This window comes from Hydractinia symbiolongicarpus, chromosome 6 (genome assembly GCF_029227915.1).
Source record: "Hydractinia symbiolongicarpus strain clone_291-10 chromosome 6, HSymV2.1, whole genome shotgun sequence".
Classification (NCBI taxonomy): Eukaryota; Metazoa; Cnidaria; class Hydrozoa; order Anthoathecata; family Hydractiniidae; genus Hydractinia; species Hydractinia symbiolongicarpus.
The window spans coordinates 12,960,681-12,987,508 of NC_079880.1; the positions used below are offsets into that span (position 1 = coordinate 12,960,681).

Below are 26,828 nucleotides of genomic sequence, written 5' to 3' on the forward strand. Positions count from 1 at the left end.
TTCTGAAACCTTTGTAGGGCTTCTAATTTTTTCTCTAGAACTGCAAACGGTAGATCATCAGTTATCTACATTTTTTCTTAAATTTCCCGCACTAATAAGTTTTTCAAAATGTTTAAACCTTGTGTTTAATTTTACGATCGACGAAACAATTATTTCTGCGTTAATAAAGGTTAGTTCACATCGATGCTTTTATTAATAAATGTATTTCTCAATATTTTCATAGTTTTTTTTCTCATTTTTTTTAGTGATGGCATTTATTTCTAAACATCTACTAGCTATACTTAAGAAAGGCAGACTCCGATGACAGCAGTTCACATTCTATCAAGGCACTGCCAGTTAAATATAATATTCGTTTTATTTTCTTCCTTTGCTTTGAAAGGTTATGTTGATGTTTAAAATTAAAATCTATTTTAAACAATGGATTTTGAGTTTAACATGAAATAAAGCTAATTAATTTGACTATCCCGCCAATAGGTTTAACTCTAAGCTCATAAAGTAAATGCTTATTGCTGTGATAAACCTGCACATTTAATTCACAGTTGTTACTAAACGTTTTAAAGAGTGCCACAGCTGGCATAATTACTTGTTTTATGGTTATGGGTGAACAAAGGCTTAACTTTTCATCAGTGTAGATTCAAATTTCAAAATGACTCATTTGAAAAACATTTTGTTTAAAGATTACTAATAAAACTTATTCGCAAAGAAAATTACATTAAAATGTCAAGTAAGATTCCAGTTTAAATTACATATACTAATAACATATACTAATAAGATACTTTTAAATAAAAATTACAATATATTAGGTGCACAAAAAAAATAATGTACTTATATATATATATCTGTTTTATAAGGAACCAGAATTTTTAGGCAGCCTTGCAGTTCCTTAAAGAGGATTTCCACTTAGAGCAAAACAGATTGAAGCGGACAAGAAAAATACTAAAATTTGATTGGCTATCTAATTATTCTATTTTTTACAGTTTTTTTTCTTCTGTCTGTATGGAAAGTTAAAATGATTTCAACTTTTAGTTTGGATTAAAGCAAATCAGAATGGCAAATTTATTGACTAATAAGATCCTAGAAATGACAATTGTCAGTTTTTTTTAAGTGGAAATCCACTTCAAATCCAGAGCCTACCTTTGATTTATATCATAAATAAAAATAAAATAGTTGAATTTCCTTTTTAGACTCAATCATGAATCATTTGAGCCTCATTGTTTCTCAATAACATTCCCTTAAGAATTTTAACACAGAGCCTCAGCTCCTTATAAAAAACTCTCATATAAAAAAGTGCATCACTAATACATGTGCAAATTCATTGCCAGTATTCTGATCATGATAAGGTTTTCATTTAAAAAATAAAAATAAAGTAAAAATAATATATACATCTTTCTCTTCATGACAAAGTAGGAAATTAGAATACAAGTCTGAAACCTTTTTGGTGTTTACTTAATTTTAACACTGCAGATTATAAAAGATTTCAAATTATAAATCAAGTTTAGTTATAGCCGAAAGAAGAAAGAAAATTACAACAAAATTAAAATTTTAGAAGATTTACTTATTAAAGGAAATTAAAAAAAGGATGGTCAAAAAAAAATTACAGTGAGAAAATTTTAAAGAGAAACCTGCCATTTTATTTAAGAGCTCTAAAAAAAAAGTTTATATATACAAAAATGTTCAAAAAGACGTTTTGTTACCAATTCATGGTTAATTGACAGTTAAAAGAAGAATCCAATACACCTTTATTAACCTGTTGTTGTGTTAGCAGTGGTAATACTTTGCATTGTTGTTGTTGCTATGGTGCTGCATGATATACAAACAGGACAGTCATCTTGATTCTTCAATTTCTTAGACACAACAATTAAGGAAATCATAAGAATAATTGAAAGAAGAAGTAATATTGCTATGACCATTTTCCAAAGAAGAGATATTGACTGTGCTGGAACATAAGTCTCTAAAAAACAAAATTTTAAAATTAAGAAAAGACAAATAAGTTGAGGTTATCAAAAAGATTATTTAAGATCCGTAATTTTTCTCTTGCTAACCATGTTGCTGCCCCATTGAATAATAACTTAGAATAAGAAGCAGGGTGCAAATTTGCAAATTCTTAAACAATTACCATTTTCACCATCTTCAGCTGATGTTAAATTATCGGTAGCAGTTGGCTGGTACACTTCGTTCTTCATTTTAAAGCTCAGTGTTTTTGAAAAGCACTTCTGTAGCTACCAGTTAGCCTGTAAGACTAAAAAAAGTAAAATTTTAAAAATACACTGTCACACAAGGGAAGAGCATATCTTATCTAGGCATCAGACATAATAGATGAAATCCAGAGTGACTTTATTTGTTTACCTTTCAGTGGTAAGCTCTGGCATTTGGGTGGCAGAAAAGAAGATCCTAGGATTTAGTGAAGAGAGGTCTTTACATGTGAATTTCTTCTCACGAAAACATCGTTTGAGATTTTACACTATTTTCGAGGGTAAGTCGATGCCTTCTGATTTATTTGAATTTATATAAAGTCCTAACAATGCCTTTGTGTGATAAAATGGACAGAAAATAACAACACTTCACCTAGCGCCCCCATCTTTTTTCCTGCCACATAGATACAAGAGCTGAAAGAGCTTACCATTGGAAATGTAAACAAAGAAATTAAACTATAGGTTGGCTATAGCTAGCTATTACGTTGCAAAAGAAAAAAATTCCTTACTCAGCTGTTTTGTGTAGTAGTTATTTATATTTTCTGTGGTTAGTTTCACTAATTACGAGGGACATACAATGTCAATTGCTTCCAGAAGGGTCTACAAAGGTAGTTATAGATTGTTTGAAAGTTGCCTTTTGAGCTAACTGCAACAGAAATCTCTGCATAAATTTCTGTCTAATTAGACAAACAACCTAATGTGCTGATCAAACCTACGACCTTTTGGAAGTTAATTGAGCGTTCTACCAATTACCTTTTTAGTGGGATTGTCAGAAGAGTGAGTAGCTAAGTATGTTTCTTCTTCTACACCTTCACCTTGTGTTATGTCTTTCCAAAACTTTGTTTTGTTCCAACCGTTCAAAATACAAAAAAAAATCAAACATGCGTAATCATTTAATGTGTGTTTTCATGTAATTACGCACGAAACAAATGCACAAATATGGCGGACAAGTAGGGTAATTTGTGGGAAGGAGGGTCGCTCTCCACTCCACTCCATTCCAAGATTATAACTTCTAATCTATATCTGCTCTGTGTGATTTAATTAAAAAAAATATGAATGTATTGTATGTAGCTGGGATGCTTTGAAATAACCTACAAAACCCTGGAACAGAAGAACGGACAAATTGGCCCTTTTTCTCTAGCTACTCTTTTGTGATGTGAAATCTTTTTTTTAATAATTGTTACAGCCCCTTTGACAAAACCAATGTTGCTTTTAGCTACCTAACCCATAGGCTTCTGGAGTATCTAGCTAGTTCTATAGCACCAGCTGGCTAAGCATGCTTTGAGAAGGAGGGAAGGAGGGCTAAAGCTCTTTAATATTCTCCCCAAATCCATCCGTAATATGTCTGCTTGCACGCTCAAACAGCCTCGATAAATATCTATTCCAGATACCAGACGAACCACAACTAATAAGATACACCATGTTAAGACAGGCTGATTTTAACTGGATTATACATATGCACACATTGATGTAAACTGGATGTTCAATCCAAGGAGGACTGGCACACAACTGCTAATCCTGAAGACTTTCTTCGGAAGCCTACAAAAAGGTACAACTAGGTAAGGTAGTAGGCAGCAAAGAATAAGGATGAAAGTGCTCAAAATAAATTTTTTCCAATATAATTAATATATTTGTCTAGCAGTTGTAGCAAATTTTCCTTTTCTTAACTCTTTTTCAAATGGGGCAACAGCATCACTTGGCCATTGCTCTGCAGCCTGTTGGTGCTCTGCAACAAGGGCTAAAAACTGCTAGCTAACTAAGTGTGTACTGCTATATAATTGGGCAACTTTTCAAATTAGGAATAAGATGCACAAAGACTAATTAAGTGTATGGTGCGGCTGGTTTATTCCACAGGTCACAGGTCAAAATTTTAAAATGTTCCAAATTATGACATTCCACATAATTTTAGCCATTTCCAGTTTCGTGATGCAGTGCAAAAGAGAATTTTTAACACTCTTTGCAATCTTTAACACTTTTCAAGACAACCTCACGCTACTTAACCTCTCCAACACCTAAGTCTGTTAACAAACTTAGTCCACAGGTTTTTAAGAGAATTAACAAGTTTGGAATACTTTTATTTATTGATGACTGATAACATTTTAACCACTTTTTTATTTACCCCTTTACTTTTTTTGATAGACCCCAGGATTTTTACAAAACTTATTTAAAATAAAATGTATATATATGTTCCGTATATTATATATGCACAGGTTCTGTATGTTATATATTACATATATATATTATATAAGTCTATGGAAACTTTTGTAACTGTATATATATACAGAACCGATCGCGAGTAACTATGCACGAGTATTAAACTACGGGTACGAGTAATATCTTCCATGGGTATTCCACGAGTATGCGACGAGTATAATGGGCGTACGAGTACGTCAAAAATACTCGCACATTTTTGCTACTGTACTCACACAGTACTCGCTAGCGTGCTCGATATAATTAATCGAGTAACTTGTTGAGAATGCACTTGCGGCCAATATGCTTTTATGTTGTTGTTGGATTTATTGAAAAACACTATTTTTACAGTGTTATTTTCTTCGTTCATTAGTTTTCTATGTTCAATAGTGAGTTGAAGCTGGCATTGAGATTACATGCTAACACTTTAAGTCCTGGCGTTTTGTTGATTTACGATCGAATCAGCAGTCCCATTTGGAACCATGCCACAGGGACCTGACACTCCGAAGAGCCAGACGAGTCTAAACTGATTCGCGTTATATTCAACTCAACTGCGGGAAAGTGCGCACCAACGCAAGCTATATATGATAGCCAGAACGAGGGAGAACCTCAATTGCCTTACGACGGAGTCGTAACTTTCAAGCGAACTCTTTTGCTTCTGAACAAACAAACAAACCAACGTCACTTCTGAAAAATGATTTTTAAGTCTAAAAATACCGAATGAAATTCAGTTGTCTGCGTTATAAAGATCTCCTCACTCTCTTTAAAACACGATTCTGGAGATAAATTTTTCTTTTGTGTTGAATGTTATTCTAATCTATTTATATCTTTGCAATCACATTGAGAATATTGAAATAATTTGCTTCTGGTAATAGAACAATATAGCAGGTATCATGTTTACCAGTTATTGACATGTATTTCACAAGCCCAAATTGTTAAATGCTGTTAAAAAATAGTAAAAAATGTCACAATTTAGTTTGGATGATATTCATTCATTCTTTTCTTTTTTATATTCGCTACTTTCAAACAACAGGTGATATGTGAAAAAAATTAAAAATACAATTAATAAGACACATGAAACTTTGTCCTCCCCATTACTGCCACTTATTTATTATGCACACTATGATTGGTAAGATAAGAATGGATAATAAAATTATAAAAACATGAGAAAGAATCTTCCGTACATCGTTGTTTTTACTTTTGGTTACTTACAAAACAATAAAATTAAATGCGATTGGCTTAATTTAGTAATTTAGTAATTTAGTTTAATTCATGCTTGCGAAGAAAAAGGAATAATGTTTGAATGTAGCAACAAAACTTTTAGCTAGGAGAAAAAAGGATTTAGATAACAGATGTAAATAGCAAAGGGTTTCCTCGTCGGTGAGAAATTAACTATATAAATTCAAAGTTATAAAGAGCCATTACAGCAAAAACTTTTTTTGCAACATAAAAAAAAATTATGTAAAATAAAATGTTATTTCTTACGACGCGAATACGAAGTAAAAGTTTTCACAATGTGTAAGGTAGCAGACAAATGTGAGCTATCGATAAAAATTACGCTATGACGAATTCCCGTTTATCTTATACTCGCACACGTACTCACAAATCATTCACTTACTGTACTCGCATGCGCAAAAGGCTATACTCTAGGGTATGAAGTAGTATACTCGCCGATTACTCGTATTTGTCTTGCACTTTACTCGGCATTTAATGTACCCGTACTCATATACTCGTGTATAGTTACTCGCGATCAGGGCTGTACCTTTTTATGCGAAATACACCTACATGAACATAGACAAAGCAAATTATGAGTCAATCTTGTGTCTAATAAAAAGGTATTTGTTCACCAGCAATCAAATATGAAAATATATCATACATATGCTTCACGTATCCTTTAACCACCCCTTCTTTGCTACTTTGGCTATCTATCAGTATTATTTCACTCATTGTGTACTTTCCCACCTATCACAAATTTTTAATTTAAGCTGTCAATAAAAAATCTTGCATATCAGAATGTTTGACCACCCTGGATTAACAGCCGTTGTTGCTGGTGGACATATAATTATCAAACACCTTCAAACAATGCTTTTGCAAGTACCACATAGGTGTGAAAAGTTTCTGATAAACTGGCAACTGTTTTCAATTTATTTTCTTATATCATAATGCACCTGTGGATAGTTTTGAAAATAAAAAAACAACCTCATCCCAGCATCTTTTTAATGTAACATAGGCACAGGTCGAATTGATGTGTTTATAACGCAGCATTAATGAAAAGATTGGTTGATTAATTTTATCTTTATAAATAAAGCTAAGTCAATTTTGAAAAAAGACCCTGGAGCTCTTTGTTGCCTAAGAAAAAATTTTATGAACACCTATTTTGTGATTTTTCACCTTATTAAGCGATGCCAGCATTAATAAAGCTTACCTCCTGCGAAAAATAAAGTTTGCTTAAATTTCCTCGTTTTTATATATTTATATATAAAAATGAAGTTTATTTTTCCTAATTAAAAGTCATTTACTAATAATATCCAATTTAAGTTTTGAAAATAACCATACATACTTTTAGAAAAGTAACATCTTTTTAATGAATAGGATACCTCTAGGGCAATTGTAAATTGTAAAGATGTTGTCATTCTGCAATAAGGTGCTACGCAATAAGCCATCCCAACAAGCGTTAAAATATATATAAAAAATATCAGCTATATACATATACCCTTCCCTCTTTTACGTATAAAATTTTGTGCAATTCAGGGTGTCTGGATGTGGAGTATATTTTAATAAAAGCTAGTTCACGATATCACTTGCATGTTTAAGTATAAACAATATGACAGGCAAGTGAAGTGGGGGAGTTTAAATATGAGGTACACTTTGTCTGATTATTTAATTCATGTAACAAATTTTACGAAACGGTGGTGAAATTGTTGGTTGTTCTGATATTATAAATCGATAAACTGTGATTTTTTCACAGGATGTAAGCATTAAGAAGAAAGAAAAAGAATGATGTAATTAAACCAAATTAGCATTCCTCTAGTTAACTTTAGATGAATTGCAAAATGATTGTTTACTGACTTCGGCTCCTACAGAATTATTTATCTTTTGAACAAATGGCTCCTCTTTCTTTTGAGTATAGTGATTAATTTAAACTTATTATTATAAAGTAATTCATGCCATTGAGTAAATGCTGCGCTATAGATCAACTCTATCGCATTATCCTGATGGATTTTATACTATGTTCTATTAAAACAAAAATATCCTCGAAAATCGCAACACAATGTTAAGATACTTTTTAGAGTACCGTACACCACTAGTTTTATTTGATTATTACACTCAATGATCATTGGTAAACACTGCCATTGTTTTACAGCACTTTATGATCATACAAATTTTTATTTTCGGTTTCTGTTTAGTGCCCATTCTGTTGTTATTTTTATAAAATAAACTATATAGATCCTATAGGATCTATGCTCTCTAGTATAGATACTTGAGATTAACTTGTGTGCAGTCACTTTAGGTACCTTATTTTTTCACATGAATATGGGTATTTATGGGGCCATCTTTATCACTTTATTGATATCACTTTGTTCTTGTGTTTCATGCTCAATTTAGTTATACTTTAGTCATGTTTTCTTGATGCTATTTCATGGTTAGGTCTAAGTCACAATGATATAAAAAGTTATGGATCTTGCTTTCCCAAAAAATGGACTGGCTGCAACACAAAAACTATATGAACAATATAATAGTTTGTTGACAATTTTGGGTATGTTTTACATTTACCATTAGACAATTTTTTGTGTCCTGTTTTTGTGCGAAGTTTGAGTAATCTGTTTTGTATCTAGTGTAGTTTATGATATATGTACTGTGTTTTACAGGTAAAGGTAACCTTTTGTTAAAGAAAGATGTAAAGAGTCCATACAGCGTACCTGAGTCTTGTGAGAATACCAATAAAATGGTTTCTGAACTGATTGCAGCTATGAAAAGCACTTTAAAAGATTTAAAACTGTCTTATGAGTTTTGTCAGAAAGAGTTTGAACAAAATAAAGATGGCATAGTGAGTAGTTTCTTTCACGTTTTTTAAAATCACACATACGCAGTAGTTTCATCACTCTAAATTAATTGATCACTGTTGATAAAATTAATCCATATTACAATACCTAACTTGCCGTCTGAGTCAAAGAAGGTTGCTGTGAGTTGGATGGTTCTTTAGCATGGAAAACGGACATTAAGCCGAGAATGATGATGATGATTTAGTTGAACTTGCTCGTATGTGTTTTCCTATTTCTTTTTTAGCCAAACTTCAATAATTTAGAAACACCAGTTAAAATGGAGATTGACACTTCTCCAGAATATATTCAATTGCATCAGGTAAAATTTCAACAGATCCCAGTCATTTTGTAGCAAGTTAATAGAAAAAAACTTGCATAAAATATAAGGCCTATGTTGTAAGATCTTGTTTTTTTATGTTAGGAGTTACAAAAAAAGAATACAGATCTGAAAATTGTCATTGACGAAATGCAGAAAATTTCAGCGGACATAAACCAATTAGCGCCATTGTAACAAGTACATATAAAAGGATAAATATTTTGAGTTGTGTGTTTGATAGCACTCATATGCATGAACTAACCTTCAAACATAATATTGTATCAGAATTTAAAGGATATTGATGGTTTTATTACATCGTGTTTTTGGTATTTCTTTTACTACTATTTACTATGGATAACAATGTATCATAATTGCATGGTAAACATTATTTTATGATTGTTAGGAAATACTAACTAAATGATGCTCAATTTGATTTGCAGATACTGTTTTTATTGTCCAGGTTTAAAGCTTCCTTTTTGACTACAAAAATCGTTTGATGAATAACAAAAGCTTGCTTTTAATTTGAGTCTGTTTACATAAATAAATAATTTCTATGTTGTGTCAGAAATTATGACGACATTTTAAAAATTTTTTAGTCACAGCAAACAGCAACGCATTATTTAGGTCTTTCAGGTCAGCAGGGCAAAAAATATAATTGAAACTTCATAATGATTATTGCTCTTTGAAAGAGAGGAGTAAGCTTTATGTTTTATGTTTTCGCAAAATAAGTAAATTTTGGACTAATAAGCAGTAGTTTGTAAATTGTTAAAATACCAGGGCTTGAATTGCTCTGAGCCTATTATATTATGCTTGTACAAGGCAAAATAATCTATTTTTGCATTATGACAGTATAACAAAAATTGACAATGGACGCACACTGTTGATAGTAAAAAAATTGATATGAGTGCTTTTTCCTATCATACAATTTTGTTGTTTTTCCAGAATTTCTTTGATTTCAATTACTGTTATTCATTATTAATAGATGTGAACAAAGCAAAATATATGTTTGACCCCTTCCTCCTACTTTTCTTTTTCATCTTCCAAAATTAAGAGGTTTCAAATTTTTGGCACTAAATTGCACATCTTCAATATATCATTATATACAGTCTGTTATGTTTAGATCTTTTCTCATCTCACTTTTTTTTAGAAAAACAATAAAAACAAAAAGAAATGACAATGTTTGGATTTTGTAAGAGTGCACCTGATATACCGATCGAACATTTAGATTACAAATATATTGAAACATGCAATGATGTAAACAAACTCCAAAAGATTTTACAAGTACTTAAGTAAGTCCTTGTATAAAAATAGGGTTTCTCTTTTTAACATAAACGCAGCACATTGTTTTTTATTAGTTTCTTGACATACTTTCTTCTGGTTACCAAGATGCTAGTGAGTAAAAACACACTATTTAAAATTTTAGGCGAGTTATACGAAGGTGCGGGCTATCTGATGGTCTGGGGTTTGTAGTTCTCTTAAAAATCTTGGTTGCAGGTTATATGATTTGCAGGTTATATTCCGAAAAATATGGTAGAAACTTTTATAATGTATATGTGCTATCAGCAGATCTTGATCTCACATAATGATATGCCAATACAGCCTTTGAATCTTTTCACATCTGCAATTTTTTTAATGTAATATGCTATTTGGCTGCCTGCTTTTTTAATGTGTAGACATTTCTGTCAGCAGTTGTTGCTGATGGGAATTAAAAAAGCTGTAATAAACATTTGTGTAACAGGCAAAGTGGATATATATTCTACCAGGTAAATATTATATTATTTTGACATCATCACATAAAAATTGAATGCATTTAATTTGATATTAATAATGTTAATTTGCAAAGTCATTGCAATGCACTGAAAACTTTGGAGGTAAATAACAATCAATATGGAAAAAAAGAGAGGTCTTCTCTTGTGTAGGAAGAGCACATCTGTGCTTAAATTTGGCACAATGGCTTTGCTTGTCCATTCAGTTCAAAAGCTACAGCTTGATGATGTCATGAAAGAATAATAGGATAAAATGATAGATGAATTATCAACATCTTGGGGTTACTTCAATAAAAACAAAAAAATGGATTAAAAAAAAAACGAATTTATGCATGGAATTGTACGTCATCAAAGTATTGTACATTAGATGCCTTCTTAATTTGGTCTTTTTAGTCTGTTTTCCACATGTTTTACATGGAGTGTGATTTTTGTTGATATGTAAATTAGTTGTTACAGTGATCTACTCCCATTAAGGGATATATTTCTATCAAAAATAAAAATGCTATAATAATTAATAAGGCTGTGCCTGGTACCTTTCATTGGATTTTTTCAATGAAATATGAAACTGTTACCCAAAAAAGGTTTTTATTAAAAAAAAATTTGTTAATTGTAAACTTCTTTGTTGACAATTGTATGTTTGATTGTAGATCTGGCGAAGAAGGTCGCTATCCAGAATTAGAAAACTTTGCTGAGAAACGATTAGCAAGCCAGAAGCCTGACAGGTTGGAAAAGAAAAATTACTTTCTTTATATAAAACTAAAGCTGTCTGTCTGTCTGTCTGTCTGTCTGTCTGTCTGTCTGTCTGTCTGTCTGTCTGTCTGTCTGTCTGTCTGTCTGTCTGTCTGTCTCTCTGTCTCTCTGTCTCTCTGTATGCGATCCTATACATTTTCTTGATCAGTGTTGCAAAATCTATAGGATGAAGGCAACGGGATACAAAATTCTAAAAAAAAAAAAATTGAGAGCACATGATCCTAAACATTTTCTTTATCAGTGTCTCAAGTTCCACACTTTGCAGGCAAAAAATTTCTTCAAAAATATTTTAAATATGCACTTCTGATGTCAGCAAAACACATAAAACAACCTATTTTTTCCATTGTTCTTCTGTCTAAGTTGATATTTCCACAGGCCTAATCGACTAGTATTAAATATTTCAGTGTTCTTCTTGAGAAATCTAATCGAGAAAAAATGATTACTGAACTAGAGTTGGAGGAAAGACAGAAAATCACAAACAATCTTCAGGTTTGTTGTTGTTCACTTTCTTAGACTGCAGTTAGTTAAGACTTCATTCTCAAAAAAGCCTTACGGTACTTTGTCTTATTTATTCTTTTACTGGCAATGCGAGTCTGATATAATTGCTGATTATGAATATCTTAACAGTAACTGTCATCTAATTTTTATCGTAAAACAATCTCTCCTTGATTTCCATTATTATAGTGATGTAGAAATTCCTGTAAATAAGAAATCCCTGTAAGAATATGCGTTATTTTGGCATCCCATTTTGTGAAAATTGTATCATGCTTTGTACCTTATTTACAAGATTAAAAATTGTAGGAACTTTGTTCTGCAAAATAAAAGCATCCAAAAATTGACGTAAAATCTAAAAAGCAAAATGTATTTCTAAACATTAATATCAAATTTCTAGAACATGCAATATGACCAATCCAATGGATTCAAGGAAGACAACTTGCCTCCAATTCGTACAAGCAAAAAAATTGGCCTCCAGGAACAAAAGGTTGGTGATTTCCTTATGTATTTTAGTACATTTTATTACTTCACACAACAGCTAATCTAATTTGATACCAAAATCACCTAGAGTACATTCCTATCCAGCTACCATTAAAGCTAATGTGGCATACCTAGCCAAGCAATATTGTATAAAGGTGTATACGAAGTTAGCACTGAAATAAAGCTGCAAATCATATTGTACTTACAATCAAAAGAAGTATGAAATTTCTAGCTTAGATTAAAATCAAAATGAATAGCAAATTGTTTTTTTGGATGTGTGACTTGTGTGTACCTCCACATACACACAAATTAGCGAATTTGCTGGCGAAATGTATCTGAGCGTGCACAGTTTTGTTTATCTTGATTTTGCTTCGAAAAATTCACTTCGCCGTAAAGTAGAAACAGTTTCTACTTTTTAGTGGCAGGATATTTTGCTATAAACTTTTAATTAATCAGATCACGTAATCACGTAATCTTCAGTGTTTATTTTTAGAGGAACTCAATACTGAAAAGAATCCAAAATAACTGCCTTGTTTTTAATATCTGAAAGAGTGCTTACATTCATTATTTTCAATTTGCCACTTTGTGTTGTCAAATAAAGACGTTTTGGTAAAAAAAAAGCGCTTATACACAAAGGAAGAGTTGGTGGTAACAACCTATAACTGTAGAACTACAATAACTGGATAATCTTTAAATTGTAAACTTCGTAGATAACAAATTCAAAATCTTGCAGTAATAAATAATGAATAAGCAATCTATTAATGCTCTGCAATCCTCATTTCTCTGACTAGTCCACTGACCACCACAGACATTTTACTTCTCAAAAAGAATATGATGAAAAATATTAGTTGTTAATTGACATGCACTAAAATCTAAATCTAAGTGAAAACATTCACACAAATTGTTATGCTTGCTCTTTTTTTCAAATAACAAAAAAAGGTTGGCAATCAGGTACTAATCACCAGAAAGGTCGTAATTATCCTAATTAAATGTGAATATTTATTATTTTTTCCCCTTTCTAGCCAAAACAGCAAACATCAAATAAACAGGTTACACCCCGGAGTTATGATGAATGGGCAAAATTGGATAAAGAAATTGAAAACCAAGACCAAAGGGAAACTACTTCAAAAACAGTTATAAATGAAGCTAACCCTCCTGCTTACAAATTGTTGGGAAAAGAAAACATCAACCAACCTAAAGCGAGTATGTATGTTGTATTGTAGTATGCTGCAGCGTTATATATTTGAGTCATTGGTAATTATTGATATTTTAATTAGGTAATGCTCAGTTGGATTAAAAGAAACTTGTCCTATGTTATGTTTCATGCCAAAGTTGATAAGTCTAATTTTGTCTGTGATAAGAAGATGTGAAACATTCTGATTCTTGGTAAAAATTAATACCTAGGTGCTAGATAAAACGATTTTAAAATCAAGAACAACAAAAAACATTGCTGCTGATGTGTTAATGTTATGAATGTTATTTTTATGAGAAATGTTTTGTATCATTATGGAAACAATGCGTAAAATCCTGACAGGTTGTTTTTTAAAAAATGGTGATGGAATTCTAAAGTATAAAATTGGATGACTAGGCAGTTCAGTTTATGAAAAGCTACAACCATAGACATGATATGTGGGCTATATGTAAAAATGTCAATGGATTGATAGCTGCACCTTCCACAATGTCCAGATTATGGCTCATGGTCTAGAAAGGTCGAAAAAATTAGTTTTGTTTAGATTTTCAGATCTAACTGAGTAACCTTATCTCTCAAAGTCTTTGATAAACTTTGACAAGTTTGAAGTAGGTGTTTCCTAGAGGACCAAAAGCACATTTACTGCTGATAAACTAAAAATATAGTTTGCTGTTAGCTCTCTAAAACCATATTGTAGAAGATCAATCATAAGTTTTGGTTGACCGGATCAGAGACGCAAGTTGTTTGTGTTTTCTTTATGCAAATGAAATGAATTCAGATATTCTATATTTAGCTGATGTACAAATTATATTTTCTCAAGGCTGTGAATTAGTAGGTTGACTTGCAAAGTATATACATATAAGGTCGGCTTAGTAATGCCGTTTTATAAAGCAAATGTGTTTTTTAAATTTCTCAAATATCAAGTTATCAATTTTTTTTAGAATCTGCCGATGAGCTAAACTACACTGCACAGAATGAGAAAAAGAAAGGCAATGAAGCGTTTAATAGTGGTGATTTTGAAGAGGCACTAGTCTATTATAATCGCAGTTTAGATATCATAGAAAATCCAGCAGTATACAACAATCGAGCAATAACAAATATCAAATTAAAAAACTATCCTCCAGCCCTGGCTGATTGTAACACAGTTATTCAAAGTGAACCAAATAATATAAAAGGTTTGTATTTATTTCTGACAGCCGAAAACATTTATAAGAAATATGTTTATAAGCAGTTGAATTTTATTTAAAAAACTCTGGAGCAAATTTGGTTGTGCACAAGAAACACAAAAAAAAATTATTTGGTGCGAAAATAGAAACAGAAACACTTTCAAAACAAAAGAAGTTGAACATTTTAAAAACAGAAAAGTACAATAATTTCTTTGGCCCACTCTTTAGTTTTTTAAAAAACAAAATCTTCGATTTTGGAAACTCTAGATCTGTTTTTGCATTTAGGGACATTTTTTTTTACTGTGAAATCTTGTACTGATATAATAAACAAATTTCCTATTGCATTATCATGTCAGCCGATAATTCTGAAAGTTTCTTATGTCACAGATCCTTTTGTAGTATATATGGATGGTATTGTGCCTCAACATTCTTCAGTTTAGATGTTTATAGCGCAAAAAGTAAAATAATTAGACTAATGGAAGTTCATGCTGGTATAAATTTTATATTGATAAACCGTACTCTCGCGTTTTCTATGTGAAATCCTGCTAACAACTTAAAACTAAGATTGTAAAAAACAAGTATACAGGATCTGAGCACATCCTTGTAACTTTATTGTGGTACAGTTTCAAGGATGGATGTTGACATTTTCACTTAAAACCAAAATGGTAAGTCTAATTTATGTATATCTTTTAGCATATTTACGACGTGGTATAGCAAATCAAGCGCTACAAAATTTGGATGATGCTTTTAATGATTTTACAAAAGTTTTAGAATTAGAACCAGCTAATAAACGTGGAAAGGTGATTTTTTTGTATGCATTGTTTTCACAGAATTGATCCTGTTATCAACCCCTTAACTTAACAATCCAACTATCGCTATATCAATATTTTATTTTGTGCTAAAGTGCTAAGCAGAAGAGAAACCTAATAACATTTGTTTTTTATACTTTTATGAATTGGTCAAGGTTTTAAACTGCTTATTTTTATGATAAAATTAAAAATTATACTTGTTTTCTTGTTTTCTTTTAGCAACTATTAGAAGAAATCACAGCTGCAATAAGGTGAGTAGTTTTTTTTTTATGCATTTGCAGTTTTTACAAACGGTTTAGATTATATGTGTAATTTGTTTTCATTGTATAGAATCTGCATCAAAAAAATAGCAAACTTGCTGAAAATCTTTATACTTGAAATTTTAATAGCACCAAACAAAATGTAGTCAAAATGCAGGTACTTTTAACCTACACCTAAACATCCATTACATTCTGCATAATCCTAATAAATAAACTTAACGGGAAACAAAGGTCAAACGTTTTTTTGTTGTTCGATTGAAATAAAAGAGTATGATGAAGCAATAACAGAAATGTTATTTTTACTCCAACGTTGAATAAGAGCATTTTAAAATTTCATTTGTTATGACATTATAATTGCATTAGGCTTCCTGTATAACACTCATAGTAAGTATGTAGATCAACAAAATTATTACCAGCAAATATAGCAAGTGACCAGACGCTTCGATAGGTTGACCCTGAGGCATATTTATACATATAACAGTAGAAAGACGAAAACACACAGCAAGTTTAGCTTTCATGTGATATGTAATTTTATTAAAACCACACTAACAATATACATCTATTACGTCAAGAAATGAACTTTGTGCAATATACATTTTTTTTTAATTATTTTTTTATTATGAATACTAATGTTGTTCTCTGTCTCTAAACGAAAAATTAAGTAAAATTTTTTCCAATCCTCTGTTACCCTCTAATTTTGCTGAAAACCTTTAAAGATTATTTAAGTAGCATCAAACAGGAACTAGTCATAGATATTTAGATAAATTTTAATTTCATTGCAGTAAGAAGAAAACAAATCAGAAAAAAGGGAAAAGATTAACTGTAGAAGAAATTGATAGTCAAGACTGTATGTCCGATAAAGTAACTGTAGATACAAATGTAAATGACCCAAAACCTTCCACAAAGAAAGGTAAAAGATTGATCATTGAAGATATAGACACATCAGTAAGACAAGAGGGGAATACAGTACCTGAAAAAACAAACAATAATAAGGAGGTACCGAACACCACAAATTTAGTATCCAAAGATGATAAACCTGTTGAGAAAACTTCAACATCCATTGTTGCACGCCCCAAAGAGCTCCCACCAGATGTTGTTGATTTGAAAAATGAAGGAAATGATCTGTATAAAGCTGGCCGATACGTTGAAGCTATGAAAGCATACACCAGTGCTATTCATATGCTAATGGACGGTGAGTTGCTTTTTCTGTCTGGTGTTGCTATTATCGTATTTGATGACCATATGAAATGTTTTCATTGTCAATGTGTCAAACAGAAAGATGAAGAATATTTCATTTCGTATATTGATTTTACAAGTAACATTACATAAATGTTATACAAAGAATGGAAACTGGACTGCAAATGTTACTGGAACAACCAGATTTTTTGTAAAGTTGTCTAGAAGTTGTTTTAGTACGCACTTTGAGATAATGTATGGAAAAAATTCTAAACGTTCTTTTCAGTTTCAGTATATTTTCCTACTGTAGTCCAAAAAGCTCTTAAGTTTTTTGTTAGCGTGTGTACACTTGGACAAAATCTATCATTTTTAAAATGTGCATGGGCTAACAAAAAAAACTTATGAGCTTCTTGCAGTACAACAGAAAATGCAGTCAAATAGAAATAAGCCTTAACACTAAAATAAGTTGAGCATAGGGGAACTGAATTTTCTTGATTAATGTATAGATCTTGAATAAAGACCTGGAGCTCCAATAAGAAAACCTTTCCATGAAATATATACTATTGTGTTTATAGGCATATGACTGTAATATTACCACTACTTTTCTGTATTTAGATCAAAACGATTTCAAGAATGCTTTGGCTGTTTTATTTAGCAGTCGGGCAATGTGTGAAATGAAAACTGGCCGATGTCGTGAATGCATTCATGATTGTAATAAATCCTTGAATTTTACTCCAACTGTCAAAGCATATTTAAGAAGAGCTGCAGCTTTCGAAACGATTGAAAAGTATGTTTTTGAATCATAAAATTTGTTTAATATTCAGATATTATTTTTGTAAGATCTTGTTTTCAGAAGCTCCTGTATCTTAAAAGTAGTAAAATTGCTATTTTTAATACCATAAAGCTGAATCAAAGACTGAGTTGACAGAATTAGGCTTCAGGTAGAAAGTAGCAGACAAGGATATAACATCCCTGTCTGCTACTTCTACCTTTCATAAGTCTTGATTTCCCAACCAATGTGCAATAACTGACTCTGTTAAGTACCATGTACATATTGGCAAATTTGTCTTGAATATTCCTCTGTTTTGTTGAATATAACTCACCCTAGGTAAATAAAACATGATGTTTAACGAAAGAATACAAACCTGTCTTGTAATATGCAATATGAAACCTGTTTTTCCTTTAAAGAGGATGGAAAGTTGAGAATGTTGTTAAATATATTCCTACCTGAAACAAAACAACAAAACAAAAATCAAAAAATTTATTTAAAATAATAAAAGTAATATTTTTCCCCTCTTTTAGATATCTGTCTGCTTATTCGGATTTTCAAGCCTGTCTTCAAATAGATGGAACAAATACAACAGCATTGCAGGGTATATCAAGGTATGTCAGCTCACTACTAAATAAGAAGAGTACCTAATAATTACGAAGATAAGGCCTTCTTTTATTGTAAAGGGCTATAGGTGAATATATGATGAAAACTATAAGAGTCAGAAGCAAAACAAATAAGGAATAGGTGATTGCCTTAGATGGATTACTGGTACTGTGAATTTTAGATAAAATCAGAGGTTACTTTGAGCAAATAATAAGAAGAATGTAAACAAGACTATGTTGCAATACTATAAGGATATAAACACTAAAACTTCTTGATACTTGTTCTTTTTTGATGTTGCTTACACCACAATGATTTCTAGTAATAGCCACCTGTCACGTTTAACACTTTTGTAAGTTATTAATTTCATCTAAAAACTATTAATTCCTTTATACATTTGACTATACACAATAATAACTGTATTGTGTTAATAATCGTTGCGCACAGCTTTATTTATTTTAAGCTATCGCGTAGACAGCGCACAAAAGATGATGCAGGAAATATGTTTAAAGGGTGATACTACCAGTGATTTTACTTGTTCTTAGGTTAAGTTCTGTTTTAAAAGCTGAACATGGTTCATCATGGCGTGAAAAACTTCCGAAACTGTCCACAGTTATACCAACAATACAACCCACTATCCAAACCAGCCAAACAAGTGAAAAGTTACCTAGCAAAGAAAGTCAACCACCTAAGAATAACACTAACACTAAGAAAGCTGAAGATGTTCCGAGTCAGAAGAGCATTGAGGAGCAGTTTAAAGAGACTAAAGAAAAGGGAAACAAATGCGTGCAACAGGTTAGCGTCTACATATATGTTTTTTGTGATCATCGCCAGTCTGAAAGCCGAAAAAAATTGTAAACATAATGCTTCTTCTTGAGAAAAAAGTGGTAATCAAAAGAAAAAAAATTTTTCAAAAGAAATAATTTTTTACGGGATAATGACCAGCCATGATAATTCGTACTTGTGATACAATAGTTCAAGCGTAAAAGTTGCTTTTATTTTAAAGTACAGATGAATTTTTATGTGGCTTTTTTGACATGCAATTTTATAAACACTCAAAACCTCCTTGCATTGACTTGCTAGTCATAGCCTGATGTGCGATGGTTTTGTACACATAGACTATTTTAGAAACACTCCCCAAAATTTCTTCCCTTTAGATTCAAACTTTAACCTGGTTTGAGATGCAACTTTTTTTTTTAAGACTAGACTAGTTTAGGACTTTGTTTCCTTTTAGGGTAAATTTGCAGATGCTGTTCCCTACTACACATCATGCATTCTTTTGCTACCTAATGAAGTGCCAAGTTACACTAACAGAGCGTTATGTTTTCTAAAACTCAATGAAGTAGGTAACTTAAAAATTATTTATCATCGTTTTCATTTTTCCTAGGATCTCATTTTTCCTAGGAATTATAAGGTGTGTATTTTAGGAGACTAATAATTTTTAAAGGGTAATAATAGGGTAATAAAAGCAGGCTATATGGAGGTATTGCCTGTGTTTATTATTAGTTTCAAAAATTCTTTACTATTGTCCTAGTTGTTAGTCCCTTAGAGGCTGTTTGCATGATACTGGTTTGACTCGGTTTGGTCCACAGTGTATTTCTTAGAATTTTTACAAACGTTTTTATAACTTAAGAAACCTTTATTTCGGTCAGAGTGGCAAGTGAAATAACAAACTTCTGCAACGTTGCTATATTATCACATCATCTTGGGTAAAATGCCGTTTGTGATCAGTTCGCATTAAAAGTCTTAAATGGGACTTTTGGTGGCACCCACAAAATTAAATTACAAACAGTTACATTTTTTCACATTGTGGTATAGAATTTTGCTTCACCTGAATTGTACACTGCGTTGAACTTTTTAAGGGGTTTGTTGAGAAAAAGAGTGTTAAGGAGTGTCTATAAAGTTGATATTTAGTGACAGAAGGGTACATATTTAGCAATAGGCACTTATTTGAAGATAAGTATTTATTTAAAGATAGGCACTTCTTTGAAGATAGGCACTTGTATGAAAATAGGAATTGGCAGATGTATTTTTGATAGGCGCTTATGGTTCTCAAATACTTTGCTCAATCTCAGTAAGAAATCACAAAAAATTAAAAGTTTTTAATTCTTACTAATTTCATTTTACCAGCCAGTAAAAGCAATAGAAGATTGTGACAAAGCACTTCACCTTCAACCACAGAATGTGAAAGCTTTATTTAGAAGAGCACAAGCTAATAAGGTAATCTTTTGAGATTAAATAATCTTTTGTTTTCCTTTTAAAACTTTCAAACCTTTAAAACTGCCATACTGTAAAAGAAATATCCAGGCTGAAGTGAATCTATTGCTTAAATTTCTTAGGCGTATCTTTTCACTTGAGCTTCTGCAGTGAAACTTTTTGCTTTTTACAACTTTTCTTCAATTTTTTCGCGAATTTAATTAAAGGGCTATTCTGTGACTTTACTGTTGTATAGATTACACACATTTCTGCATTAGACTTTGAAGCAATATAAAGATGCATTAAGTGATTTCTCACTTGTGTTGAAGTGTGAACCCAACAACACGCTTGCAAAAAAAGAAGTGGAAGAGTGTAAACAGCTTTTTCGGGAAGTAGGTGGAATAAAAGTTTTTAGATGTTCCTTTCATGGAGCATTCTTTCTATAGCTTGTTAAGACGGTAGCTGAGAGAAAACAAAAATTAGCTGGCCACCCTTCTTAGTTTTGTTTAGTTGATGTCTGTTTTTTTTAATAGTTTTTTTATTGTGCAGGTTAACTTATCTTAAGTTTTTTTTCTTCTTTGTACAGAAAAATTAAAAACTCGTCCCTGCGAACAAACGTTGAGTTTTTCTAGAGCCACTTTAAACGCTTTCACCATCTTGAAGAAAGAGGAACAGAGAATTCATATTTTTTATAACTATGATGCGAAATGGACACGGTATTTTTTTTGCTGAAACTTTGCAGTCGGAGCTGCGGAGGCTCCACTTTTGTAAAAACGTAGGCCATTGCAATCAGTAAAATTTAGAACAACAGCAGATTTGGGGCAGTTTTAAAAATTGGCAAAAACCGTCAACTCACCAATACTCTGCAACGAATATATGTATAAACGTCAAATGTTGAAAAATAAACTAAGATCCTAGGTCTGCTGTCTTCAAGTATAAATAATGTAATCTAATACAGAAAAAGCCGAAATTACTACTTCTGGTTACGAGCCTAACGTTTGTGATTATGTGCCAATATACAACATTCACACATTGCGAAACAACTCATATTGCAGTTCTTAATGACCTTGAAATTTGAACGAACCATGCTGACTTCAGCAATAATTACTACCATTTGTTTTCATCAGAATTTATGCTAATATTAAATACTCTTTCTTTTGTTTACAGGAACTTTTAGAAATTCAAGCTAGGAATGAAGTGAATAAACAAAAAAGCAAAAAGATGAAGATTGACGAAGTAACATCAGACATGGTGAGGAACATCGAATTCATGTGCGTGTTGTCTGTAAAATCAAGGTCATAGAAATGTTCCTTAAAATAATTTATGACAGTATTTTTTACGAAACATTAGTTTGGTTCCAAGACAACTTATTAGGTAAGAAAAATGACTAAAATCAGTAAAGAACAGTAAGCCAATGCCAATGGGTTACCATTTATTGACCTGCAATTATGAAAGCCTAAAATCTGAAATCTCTGACAAAACTTAGAACAAGAACCTAGACAACTAAATTAATAACATTTTTGTTTTTTCAGTATATGATTTTGTGTAAATTACAGAACAGCCTGATCATCCGTGGTAATGTCTTTCAAGTACATAGGGTGAAAATTTGATTTGTGTCCTTTCATAGATAGCATATTTGAACATTATGTAACAGTATTATGTATATGAAATTATTGTTTAGGTTTTTAGGCTTGATTTTTAAGGAAAATGTCTTGACACTTTTATTTCAACAATGCTGAAAAAAAGAATAAATAAAATATGATGATGGTCTTTTGAATGTGAATCGAATTGATACACGTTTTTTTTATGACAGCCTTAGATTGGGGCTTACTTATCAGTATTTAGGCTTCACATCCAACTCTTTAACACTTTTGCATCACTTAGAAACTTTCCCAGTTGAGTTGTAGCAAATGACTTTTGAGAAGCAGGTATATATCAGTGAGGCTGTTCATAGTGACAAAAATGAAATGAATTTTATCAAAATCTGTACAATAACTTATTGAGAAATGAAATATTTACCAAATTTTTAAAAATGTAAACTTTTCGCAAATCACCATGCATCCCCACCATTAATTTTCCACCCCCTTTTCCAATAAAAATTTGTTATAATGAAAATTCTCTTAATAATTTTTTAAAATTTCATAATTCTTCTAATAAGGTTTAATACCATCCGCAATTATGGACTTTAAAGTTATGGAATTTTCGTTATTTTTCAAACATGGACAAAAGGTGAATAGCCACTGCTCTGCTAGCTGTGAAGTCTCTACTATCCTGCATACGTAGGTCACGTAGAGAGCGTGTGAAATTCGCTAGCAGCATTTTTTAGCGCGTCCTAGCAGCAAAACGATTTACGTCGCAGCCTATGAAGCTCGCGAAATTTGGACAAAATAGTCGTGCTGACGTCAGCAACAATTAGCACGTTTCAAGAGTAACCTACGTCCACTCTAAACACTGACAAGTTGAAAATGCGCGACTCTAATATAGAAACAAGCAATTTGAAATTACACGTGCTATCTCAACATATTATATCCATGATTGTATCTGCAGTTATCGTTTAAGATTTGACTAAAACCCATATTACTGTCCAGGCTAAAAATTTAAAAAGTTATGGAACTGAGGCTTAAATAGCAATATATGAAGCCTAGAAAAAAGATTCATGATTTTCATTTTTAAAAATAATAACAAAGTAGTACAATCTTATTATACTTAACTTCTTGGTAAATACTCAAATTGAAGAAGTGTTAAGAAAGTTTTCAATTTGCGCCTCTTCAAAAACTTTTTGATAGATAACGTAATTTGTTATTTGAGTTCGGCACCTCTGTCCTGACATAATGGCTACTAACTCCCTTGCTTTTCAACAAGACTTGTTACGACGCAAGACAGGACGCCGTTACGATTTGTTACGACACGAGACAGGGTGCCGTCGAGATTTGTTACGACGCAAGACAGGGCGCTGTTACGATTTGTTATGACACGAGACAGGGCGCTGTTACGATGCATATTTTAAAAGAACTCGTGTTGATGTTCCTATTCTGTTTTGTTCCAAACTTCATAATTCATTTTAGACAAGCTCTTCTTCGAAGCCGTGTAAAAACAACACAAAAACTGGTAAATGCACTACATCTAAAAGTAATCCATCCAAACCACAATCTACGAAGAAGGTAATCTATTTGTGAATCTAGACTAATCAATTTTTCTTACTCGATCCCGAGAAATGTTTTATTTACTTATTTTTGATCTCAATCTCTGATCAGTTTACACTTGACTGTCACACCTAAACCACCATTGCGTGTTTTGCGTTAAATCGTTGAAGGATATTTCGTGTGGCGAAGGGCCTAGTTCAAAAAGTTTCTTATTTGTAGGCTGAAATTCCATGTTTTTAGTTCCAAAAATTTCTTATTTAGTTTCTTCATTTTCCTAGTAAAATAAGGCTTTCAAATGAATAGTTAGTTCTAAAAGTTTCTTTAAGTTTTGGACTAGTTGGTTTTAAAATAAAACAGATGTATCATTTTGTCTCTTTTATTAAACAAAAAGGATCAAAAACAAAAACAGTGATGACTGTAACATCTTATTTCAGAAATAGACATAGAATGTAGTAGTAACAGTTTCTTAATTTTTAAAGATTCTACATGTAGGTTTCTTATAAACATGTTTCTTATAAAAAAAGGGTGGTCCGGTCGTCTTGAACAAAATACAGGCCTTGCATTGAGTACTGTTTGTACTATTTGTGTTATTAAATTTTACGATGGATAATAAACTTTGAAGTTTGACCATATGTTGGTCTGAACAATGCCGACTTAACATTTCGTTGGTTGCAATATTTGTTACATGATAAATAGATGTGTTTTTTTAAATTACATAGTATGGCTACCAATGATGTGTTTCAGTGAAATTCATATGTGACTTGATGGAAAGTAATAGATGCGTGCTTCTGTTATCAGACACAAGATAAAACTTGTTAGATTAAAATAACACGAACATGGATCACGTGTTCGAGTCTTGTGTGCGTGTTACTGCAGGCGCACGCTTTGTTTTATAAGGTTTTGATAAGAACACCGGTTGCCGAGCTGACAAAAATTCAGAACGAAATAAGAACAGTTTTAATCATTGTATCTAAAACTACGAACAACGCGAGTCCTAATTTTACAAGAAAATAAGAACAATTCAGAATGTGAAATTATATTGCAATTTTCTCCTAACCTACACAAGCCAACGATTATTGTTTTTACTCGTGTTTGCTTTTGTGAGAATAATTGTATCGGCTCGATTGTTCATGAACATAATTATAGAGCCCTAATAAAAAACATCCAATTTTAGAGTAAGAGGGAAAAAGTGAGGCTGAATTTTGAAGTTGGTTTCTGTTTATTAAGAACAAAATAAGAACAAAACAGGCTACAAAAATAAGAACATTAAGCCTCGGGTCGGATTTAACTGTTTCTTATAAGGAAGGCTTGAAATTTTGTGAGTTACTGAATTTAATTTGTTTAGATGACTGGTTTCGAGTTTTTACAAGCATGGAATGGTATTAAATCTGAAAAATCTACTGATTATGCAGAGCTACTGAAACAGGTTGAACCACAAAAATTGCCAGAGTGTAAGTGTATTATGTTTTTTATGTAAACTGTTTGGTTGTTGTTATGGATAGAAAACACGCGTTGAGAGGCTTTTACTGCGAGAATAAAAACACAGCGTTATTTTGAAAAGCTCGGTGTTTTTGCCTTGATGTATCGAACTCCTGATATAGAGAGTCAATAACCAATTTTTTTGGCGAAACAGGTTCTTTTACCACGATCAACTTCTTACACTGTGCTTAACCAACTCATGATATGAAGAGTTCAAAGTTTTTTAAAAGTATAAAATACAAGATCTTACAAAATGTAATTACATTTGCTCCAACAAGTTGGCAATGAATTGTCAAAAAGATCAAACTTGTCTTTTTATTGCGTTTGTATTTTCAATGAAATCGCCGGCGGTGGTTAACATATATAAATATTTAAGTTGAATTTATTTACTATTTTGAAAGAAGTTTTTTTTGTTTCTAGTGTTATCAAATAAACTTGATGGAGATATCATTAAAACGATAATTCGTACGGTTCACGATCATTTCGCAACAAAAGGTTCGCTTCATATTTTTCCTTACTCAGCACTCATATTCATTTTACCTTCCTCAATTTTTTGACGTCTCCCTAGACCTTCCCGAATTGAAAATGATTCTTATCCCAAAGTTCCTTTGGTAGAACAAATTACCTAATTTCGTAATTATTTCTGTTCGTTAATTGCCTCAATTGCGAACTCAAAGTTACGATCACACCCTTCATATAGCCGAGCTTTCTAAGAATAGCCTCATATTCAAAATAATTATTTTCTTCAAATCTAAATAAAATCCAATCAGAATATTATATTGCTCTAAAAACTTTATTTTTGTCATATGATAATTTGATATTCTATCTGAATATCCTTATTTAAAGTGCATAGAACCATTATAAAACTTTGGATGACGTCATAATTATTATAATTTATAAAGTTCGGAAAAGGTGTATTACAGAGGCAAGAAAAATTCGCGTTAATTAAATTCCCCTTAAAGTGTAACGTAAATATCCAGAACGTCAAAAAAATTACTAGTTAATTGAAAACCTGTAATTGAAGTTTAAAAATCTATTTTCCTATCAATCGCTCATACTCATACTTTATTCTTCTTCTGTTTACTTCGCTCAAAAAATTTTTAGCTGGTATCCTGCTAATACGCTTTACTCACCTAATGTGACTAAGACAAGCTGGAGAGTATCTGTAATTGTTTTGAAAGAAAACAAAAAGTGATTGTTAGTGAAATTAGGATATTTTCTCATCCGCATTATTTTAATACTTTTTGTAAGTGCAGCTAAATCGCTTTAATTAAATAGTTATAGGCATTCACGTTAATTTCCTTCGTAGTAATTTCCTGGGATAGGGTATGTTGTTTTTATAGCGGCACACATAATAGAACCTTAATTAGGACTCAAAGGCCTTCAATATTTACGGAAATACATATGGAAGTTATTTACTTAAAATTTTATGAGTGATAACTTTGGACTAAATTTTTTTATTGTTCTTCTTTCGTATTGTTCAAGCTGTCAATCTGTCGATTTAGAACGGTACAAGTTTGGCATCTCGATTTTGAAATACGTCAGCCGTACGTCACGTTTTGTTATGATGTTGATGTTTCTTAGCACTGCCGACAAGACGCTATTGAAGACCACTGTTGATCTACTCGAAGTGAGGGTGAAACAAAATGGCGAGAAAACACTTCAAAACGATATTAGCAATATCAGAGCAGTGTATAAATGCTCTTAAATCTTCTTTTTTTTTACTCCTGTCACGGTTGTTGTTTTTTAAAAAGTTTTCGTGTATGTAAATTATGATTGTACAGCGGATTGATACTTGGTTTTATT

General features: G+C 31.7%; 2 protein-coding genes and 1 long non-coding RNA gene across 3 annotated transcripts; 2 read left to right on the forward strand and 1 right to left on the reverse strand.

Moving 5' to 3' along the window:
* Positions 1-654: 654 nt before the first annotated feature.
* Positions 655-3,098, reverse strand: LOC130647060 (uncharacterized). Its single transcript, XR_008982799.1, has 3 exons — positions 2,946-3,098; positions 2,117-2,239; positions 655-1,951 (listed from the first exon to the last, which is right to left on the reverse strand). It is a non-coding gene; the product is annotated as an uncharacterized LOC130647060 (long non-coding RNA).
* A 4,796-nt stretch (positions 3,099-7,894) lies between these two features.
* LOC130647059 (uncharacterized) lies at positions 7,895-9,174 on the forward strand. The gene is made up of 4 exons (XM_057452778.1): positions 7,895-8,139; positions 8,252-8,430; positions 8,670-8,744; positions 8,847-9,174. The coding sequence occupies exons 1-4, from the start codon at positions 8,058-8,060 to the stop codon at positions 8,934-8,936; spliced, it is 426 nt and encodes a 141-aa protein (XP_057308761.1). The 5' UTR covers positions 7,895-8,057; the 3' UTR covers positions 8,937-9,174.
* Positions 9,175-9,358: 184 nt separating this feature from the next.
* Positions 9,359-26,816, forward strand: LOC130647052 (sperm-associated antigen 1-like). The gene is made up of 20 exons (XM_057452770.1): positions 9,359-10,030; positions 11,155-11,229; positions 11,662-11,746; positions 12,150-12,239; positions 13,255-13,435; positions 14,363-14,596; positions 15,281-15,387; positions 15,616-15,647; positions 16,439-16,848; positions 17,448-17,619; positions 18,135-18,215; positions 18,750-18,999; positions 19,439-19,546; positions 20,335-20,424; positions 20,679-20,792; positions 21,568-21,651; positions 23,466-23,561; positions 24,889-24,994; positions 25,443-25,517; positions 26,528-26,816. Exons 1-20 carry the CDS (start codon positions 9,912-9,914, stop codon positions 26,728-26,730), a joined length of 2,712 nt encoding a protein of 903 aa, XP_057308753.1. The 5' UTR covers positions 9,359-9,911; the 3' UTR covers positions 26,731-26,816.
* The last annotated feature ends 12 nt before the right edge of the window (positions 26,817-26,828 follow it).